The sequence below is a fragment of the Hevea brasiliensis genome, chromosome 15 (genome assembly GCF_030052815.1).
Source record: "Hevea brasiliensis isolate MT/VB/25A 57/8 chromosome 15, ASM3005281v1, whole genome shotgun sequence".
In the NCBI taxonomy this organism is placed as follows: domain Eukaryota; kingdom Viridiplantae; phylum Streptophyta; class Magnoliopsida; order Malpighiales; family Euphorbiaceae; genus Hevea; species Hevea brasiliensis.
Genome location: NC_079507.1, coordinates 63,418,790 through 63,426,796, shown reverse-complemented (window position 1 = coordinate 63,426,796; position 8,007 = coordinate 63,418,790). Strand labels below are relative to the sequence as shown.

Here is an 8,007-nt window from a genome sequence, read left to right as displayed (position 1 = left end):
ATTTTTATGAAATTTTCTAAGCTCATTTAATGCTCGAAAAAATACTACAAAGTTTTGTGGGACCAATCGAAAAACGGTGTCAGAAAATTTTGAAATTTATATTGCTGCGAAGCTCTCGACGAGTGGAGCGCTCTGGTACTTTCGGTTTTCTCGTGGGGTTTATAGTTTGCGAGAAATCTAGCCCAAAAGTCGAAATGGGCTAAAACTTTCCGAACAAAAATTGGACAAACTGCTTGATGGATTTTGGTGTTCTTGGTGTCTATGGATAGCTCTCGAGATGTAGATGGTGTTTGACACAAGACCCGGCCCAATCGGTGGCCGGATTTTGACCGAGAAGCCGAAATGGCGCGCGCATGTAGGTGAGTCTTTGAGTCTTCGCGCGCATTTTCCTGCCGCCTGGAGCGTTGGCCAGCCGTGGGGAGGCACTAGGACGGTGCGCCGGCGAGGTGGGGAAGGCTGGGTGGCGGCGGCGCTACTTGGGGAGGAGGGAGGAGGGAGGAAAGAGAAAACGGGAGAGAGAGGAAGGAGGCTCGGGATGCGCGGGGAAGAGAAGGAAAGAAGGAGGGAGGCTGGTCCGATTCGATTGGTCCGATTCGGTCCAGTTAGATTTGGCCGGTTTGATTCATGATACAAAATTTTAAATTTTTACTATGCCTTGAGACTGAAAATGGGGCCCAAAAATTCTAAAATAATTCTAGAAAACTCAAAAAAATTCGTAGGATTCAAATATATTTTTAGTTTTGCCACGTGATCTTTAAATTAATTTTTTAAAATCATCAAAGTTTTATAATTTCGGAAAATCGAACCCGATTTCTAAAATCTGAAAAATTTCAAATAATTTTCTAAAATTTAAATAAAATAAAATATTAATATTACTTACAAAATAGTAAATTTAAAAATTTGAGGTGTTACAATTATAAATTTTTCTTTATCAATAATAATAATAATTACTTTATTATTTTATTTATATTTTTAAAGTTATTTAATTATTTTTTAAAAAAATTTAATTATTTTCTTATTTTAATAATAAAATAAATGACATAATATATTAATTTAATAATTATATATTTAATTTAATAATAAAATAAATAATAAAATATAATAAATTTATAATTTTATATTTATTTTAACAATAAAATAAATTATATAATATATACCCTTATTCATCATTTCACATATAAATAACAATAACTACATATAATTTTACTAAACACTTAATATAAATCAGCTATTATCAGCTATCAACCATCAGTTAATAATAACTATTAGTTAGTAATTATTAATTTTATTTAACAATTAAACTAAACAGGCTCTAAAATATTTCAAGAAGAGCCTATGGATGAGAATTCATCTTTGTACCATCATCGCCGGATTATTTCTATCAAATTAGGAGAAATTATATATAGGATAATCTCATATGAAATAGTAAATAAAATTATATATACACTATTGAATTTCATAAAATAATAACTATTTAGTAATGTGTTTAAAAAATATAATTAATAAATAATTTTTTTAAATAAAAATAAAAATGTAACTACAATTATATATGTGGCAAGAAAGGATTTTTTTAATTTTTTCTAGAAGAATTATTAAGTGTACTTGGTGCAATCATTTGAGATACACTTCATATCTAATATGACGGACTAATTTTTTATAAGAGAGGGAGCATTATTTTTCAGTAGACTTAATGTAACTAATAATTAGCCTTCTTCTCCGGCCACAAGTCTTGGCGAGAAAGTCAACACACGCAACTTCCTACACTAGAACCTAAATATCTATAAATTAAGAACAGCAGAGATACGCAAGCTTTAAGCTTCTACAGTTGTTTCAATAGAGTGCCATAACTGAAGGATGGACTCCGGTGTAGCCCAAAAGCCCCATATAGTCCTAGTGCCGTTTCCAGCACAAGGCCATATCAACCCCTTCATGCAACTAGCCAAGCTTCTACATGCAGCAGGTTTCCACATAACCTTCGTTAACACAGAGTTCAACCACAGACGTCTTCTTAGATCCAAAGGACCAGAGGCTATGAAGGGCTTACCTGATTTTCGCTTTGAAACAATACCTGAAGGATTGCCTCCATCTGATCGTGATGCTACTCAAGATCCTCCAGCTTTGTGTGATGCGGTTCGAAATAATTGCTTGGCTCCATTCTTGGAGCTGCTTTCTAAGCTCCATTCATCATCTGAAGTTAGTTGCATAATTTCAGATGGTGTCGCGAGCTTTGCTGTTAAAGCAGCACAAGAATTAGGCATACCTGAGGTTCAGTTCTGGACTGCCTCAGCCTGTGGTCTCATGGGATATTTGCAATTCGATGAATTCAACAGGAGAGGCATTATCCCTTTTAAAGGTAGATTTTCTTAATTATTATCTTTAGTGTTCATTAATTATTTCACTTCCCAAAGTCCGCTTAAACTGGTGTGATGATTATATATAGAATGAAGGAATGTGTGAATTTGATATTATTTTGTTGTGTTATAATTTTCTTTTATTATAAATAAATCTGTATAAAATTTAAATTAATATTTATTTATAGGTCAATGGGATTGCTAAATATTTCTGGTAATTGATAATTCTAATTTTATACTACATTCCCAACATTCAAAATTAGGAATAATTATATTTAAACATCATAATATTAGCATTAATTTTATTAATCACGACAAATGCATTGATCATAACTTGTTTTTTGTCTTTCAAATTGATTTTGAGTTTTTGAATATAATTATTTCAAATCTTAAAGGTTGATATATATGATCCACAATTATAATGTTTGCATATATTGTCAATTAGCGAAAATTTTTGACATTTGATGTCTAATAAACGTTATTTATATATATATGTTGAGTATGGAAGAGCTTAAAATGCATGTAGAGAAATATTTTTTGAGAAGTCTTGTGAAAAATCATGAACTTCACATCAAATCTAATACAAAATTTTAATGCAATCTCATAAATACTTCTCACTTTTATATATTTTTCACTTATCCCATTTTTTTTAATGAAAACTTTTCACCTTCATATTAGTCTTTACTGCTTTGCTTACTCTTGAACAAAAGCTTTTCACTTAGCTTGAGTATTCACTGTGTCATCAAGAACTCGATTATTTCACTAAGGCCATCACAAGTCTGCCATGAAGTTCATCTGAAGCCTCTAGAGCCATCACATGTACTAAAAGTCATTATTCTATCAGTATGCTTTTTTTTTTTCATCAACGCAAGTTATTACTTCACTTGACTTCTTTTATCAGGGTCACCATTTCACCAGTTTATCATTATATTGAAAACCAAAGAACTCACAACGTTTGCGAAGAATGTTTCTTAATGGATTTATGAAAGAACCACACCTTTGAACTCGATACCACATCTAATGTAAAACTTATGATGGATTTATAAACCCTTCGCCACTTTTTTTTTATATGCAGAAAATTTTATTGGAGAATTAGAGTCCAGGAGGATCTGGAGATTCATAACAACATACCCAAACCTGACCAAGCAACAGGCCAAATAACTAAGACTCAGGAAAAATAGCCCTTACCAATTATATATCCTTCTTATTCTATCTTTATTCCTACATAATTCATAACTCACAGTTGTACATTTTTGACAGTACATTTGAGGCAATAAGCAATTTTTTTTTTTTCATACATTTGGCATGCGCCACACCACCACCACCACCGTTGCCCCCCCCCCCCCCCCCCCCCCCCCCCCCAGTTGTCCCAAAAATCTAAAAGCTTTGCTTGATTTTGGATTTTGTCTGTTTATTATTATTATTATTATTAATTTAAGCCCCATATTTTATAATTTAAAAGCAATTTTGTACAAGGATGAAATGGAAACTAATCTAATGTGGGATATAGTTCGCATACTAACATGGAGGAATTGACTAACTAGTACGGGTGAAAAAAGAAAAATGGCTTATAGCATTTTTCCTGTGTTTTCAGATGAAAGCTTTCTTACGGATGGCACACTCGATACTCCAATAGATTGGATCCCAGGCATGAGTAACGTCCGCATTAAGGATATGCCAAGCTTTGTTAGAACCACAGATGTTGGAGAAATCCTGTATGACTTTCTAAAATCTGAAGCTGAAAACTGCTTAAATGCTTCTGCAATTATCTTCAATACATTTGATGAGTTTGAACATGAAGTATTAGGTGCTATTGCAGCCAAGTGTCCTCATATTTACTCAATAGGTCCACTCTCCTTGCTCCGAAGGCACATGCCAGTGACTGAACTCCATTCATTCAAGTCAAATTTATGGAAAGAAGACGCAAATTGTCTCGAATGGCTCGATCAAAGAGAACCCAATTCAGTTGTGTATGTCAACTATGGCAGTGTGACTGTGATGACAGACCACCACATGAAGGAATTTGCATGGGGGCTAGCAAATAGCAAATACTCATTTTTGTGGATTGTTAGGCCTGATGTGGTGATGGGAGATTCTGCAATCCTGCCTGAGGAGTTCCTTGAAGAGATTAAAGATAGAGGATATATAGCGAGTTGGTGTCCACAGGATCAAGTGCTTTCACATCCATCTGTTGGTGTTTTCCTAACACATTGTGGGTGGAATTCTTTGATGGAAAGTATATGTGCAGGAGTGCCTGTAATATGTTGGCCATTTTTTGCAGAGCAACAAACAAATTGTAGGTATGCATGCACCAGTTGGGGAATTGGAATGGAGGTCAATGCTGATGTGAAGCGTGATGAAATTGTATGTCTGCTTAAGGAAATGATGGATGGAGATAATGGGAAGCAAATGAGACAAAAGGCTTTGAAATGGAAAAGGAAAGCAGAGGAAGCTACTGATGTAGGTGGATCATCATACAATGATTTTAGTAGATTCATTAAGGAGCTTATTCTGCATCATGAGATGACCACTAGTGAGGCAAAATAAAATAAACCCATGCTTTGTTTTTAAATAAATTGAACCACATTTTGCAAGTTGACTACTCTTATAGATCAATTTTTAGACGTTGTATTAGCATGTAAATGAATTAATTTAGCATATATATCCCCCTTTCAGAAAGGCTTTTCTCCGATTACATTGCCATGAGGATCATAATTACAAGAAATAAACGTATCTCCACTTCTGCAAATGACTCTGGCACAGCCAACCTTCAAGCTTTGCCCCCAAACCATCTGGGTATAATGCAGGCAATCTTTGTTCTTGCTACAAGTATTTGCATTGTGGTTGTAGTAACGTTTCTCTGCAGCCCACGCCGCCACCGCGTCACCTGGTTTCCAATCCTTTCCGCTACCCCAAAACAGATTCTCGCCGTATTTGCTATTCGAATGAATCAAAGCACAGTCGCCTTGTCGCTGGTGCGCCCACAAAGATGCAAAGTTCGCAAGCTTTTTGCTCCATGCGAGAGGAGGGAGTCTCAGGTTTGCTCTTTCCAAGTTGTGGGGAATCAGATATTGCTGAATTATATTATCACTTCGCTTTCTTGTTAATAAATGTCTAGAGGAAACTTCAGGGACAGCGGCTGAGAGAGAGGAAAAAGAGAGAAAGAAGAGGAAGAGGAAAGTTCCTTGTAGCCCACAAGAGGACATGTCTCTGCTGATCTGCATGAAGACATGGTGGATCAATCTTTATAGATATACATATACCAATCATGCATAAGAATCTAATAATTTCCATGCAAATTTAAAGCTATAAAAGAATCATTTCACATGCTAAGGGTTCAATTTGAAGGTGATTTGAGGTGGAAAACATGTTAGTGATCACGTGCAGCCATGCAAAGATAGTCTTAGTTTGACATATTTATAAACTAACAAAACAGTTTCTAATCATTGACTAATTAACCTTATTGATCCAATCTAGCTCGCTTTATTTTTATTTGTTGTATATATCGCTAATTTTTTATGCATATGCAAGTGAATAATAGCTTTGTAAGCACTCGCCCTTACGCCATCTCCATCTCAGTCTCGTAATGGCGGCAATGATGCTGCTGCTAGTGACTGCTTTCCTCGCATGCTTGCTGCGACATTATTTGCTTCCTTAGCCTTTTTGTTACCATTCCATCTCTCAATCTTTTACTAGTTCTGCAGGAAGTTTGGTTATTAGTATTTCTTTCGCTTGTATGTTCTGCTGTCTTGCCTACATTTTAAACAAGGAGGAGAAGGTTGAATTTGCTAGCTAGCTTCATGTCTGCTGATTGAGGTTGAATTTCCTCTGTTCGTTCTTGATTTCACGGTTGTTTTGGAATTACTGTTATGTTCGCTGTCTTTATTAGGAATTTTTTCATATACTGCTGATATTTCTTCTGTTTACTAGGAAAGCAGTTCCAATGACAGTAATAAACAAGAAAAATGATTCCATCCAAAAATATGGATTCATTTTGAAGGGTTCCAAATTTTTGTCTAAAAGTATATAATTAAAAAAAAAATTGAAAGTCAGTAAATTAAAAAGAATTTTTTACAATTTTTATAATTTTTACAATTTTTATAATTTTTTAAGTAATTCAATTTCACAAACTTTTCTCATAAAAAATATTATTAAATTTTTAAACAATTAAAATGATTTAGAGATATTACTATTTTAGTATCTATGAGGACAATAATATACTAAATTTCTTACCTTTTGATGTTGATTATATTTTTAATTTTATCATATTTAAAGAATAATGGATAAAATTAAATTTATATTTATAATTACAATAAAAATATTTAATTTATGCAAAGGCGTTTTTCATATTGTCCATAAATTTATAATTAAATTATGTGAATATAACAAAATTAATTAAATTAACTCATTCATTACATAAATAAATTAAAGATGTCCTTATTAATTAAAAATAAAAAATATTTAAATAAGATATAATTTACGAATTTTTCAAAATTTGTATTAGTATTACCAAGCTGCTCATAATCTATTTCCACTATATACATATAATAAAGGACACATGTTGCAAATTCGTGTCAAACATCCGATTTCAATTCAAAATTAGAGAAAATCTAAACCGGCCTTTTCTGTAAGATTAGGGTCGATCTGAACCCTTAAATCATTGACTAGAGCTAATTCTGAGTTTGACCATGGCCAGCTCGGTCCGGTTCGAGCTTGAACCGGCCCATTGGCCAGGTCTTACAACGCGCATCTCTGTTGGAATTTTCTACATCACTCCCCTCTTGTCTTGTTCCTTCTTCCTTCCAGTTTAAGCTATACCTCTCTAGACTCTTTCTCTCTCTATAAATACCCAAATAACCTTCTTAGCGAATTGATCCTTATTTGAGGGCGAGAAAGAAATCAAGCAATTGAGTCAGCGATCGTCGAGAGGTGTGTTGATTTTGTGATCTGAGTGGAGGTTGTGCAACAAGTCAAGAAATCAAGGGGAAATATCAGAGATGTGTTTAGTGTTTGTTTGCGATGAAGATGAGAGGGTGATAGGGAGACAGGTAGCGCCTGGAGCGTGTCCTTACTGTGGAGGGATGATTCAGGCCATGGATGTAGAAAGCCAGTGGAGGTTCTGTTTCTTGCCTCTATACTTCAAGACCAAGAGGAGGTACTATTGCTCTGTTTGTGCCAAACGCTTGGTGCTCCAAAACTAGGGTTTTCTTATAGAAAATTTCATGTACATAATACTTGAATATGAATTTTCAATTGGGTTTTTGATATTGACTTTGTTTATTTGGTGTGGTAGAATTTCGTAAGATGGGATAGAATTTTAGTCTTCATTTTATTTGTTTATTAATTTGATCTTAGAATAATCCACAAAGTATTGGATTGAATTTCATAATATTATTTAACTTGATAATTCCATATAACTATTAATTTTTTGATTGATTAAATCTTGACTGATATTTGAAATCTGGTTATTATTTGAAATCAAGATGCATCTTTCTCCTCTGTAAAACGACGAACATCAAACCTTCAATAAAGCGGTGGAAGGTGCCCTTATGGCTTATGAAGATGAAATTAATGGAAGAAATTATTATGTGCAATAGTATGATAAATAAAATTTAATAGTTAATTATAATAGATTCACATGATGGATGGTTATGTT

The 8,007-nt window shown here is 33.8% G+C and overlaps 3 protein-coding genes across 3 annotated transcripts; 2 read left to right on the top strand and 1 right to left on the bottom strand.

Annotated features, from left to right (window-relative positions):
- Window positions 1-1,800: 1,800 nt before the first annotated feature.
- On the top strand, window positions 1,801-5,030 carry LOC110651505 (linamarin synthase 2). The gene is made up of 2 exons (XM_021806860.2): window positions 1,801-2,353; window positions 3,946-5,030. Exons 1-2 carry the CDS (start codon window positions 1,855-1,857, stop codon window positions 4,896-4,898), a joined length of 1,452 nt encoding a protein of 483 aa, XP_021662552.1. The 5' UTR covers window positions 1,801-1,854; the 3' UTR covers window positions 4,899-5,030.
- On the bottom strand, window positions 5,024-5,810 carry LOC110651506 (pathogenesis-related protein PRB1-3). The gene has a single exon (XM_021806861.2). The coding sequence runs from the start codon at window positions 5,573-5,575 to the stop codon at window positions 5,024-5,026; it is 552 nt and encodes a 183-aa protein (XP_021662553.1). The 5' UTR covers window positions 5,576-5,810.
- Window positions 5,811-7,193: 1,383 nt separating this feature from the next.
- Window positions 7,194-7,678, top strand: LOC110651502 (uncharacterized). Its single transcript, XM_021806858.2, has one exon. The coding sequence runs from the start codon at window positions 7,349-7,351 to the stop codon at window positions 7,550-7,552; it is 204 nt and encodes a 67-aa protein (XP_021662550.1). The 5' UTR covers window positions 7,194-7,348; the 3' UTR covers window positions 7,553-7,678.
- The last annotated feature ends 329 nt before the right edge of the window (window positions 7,679-8,007 follow it).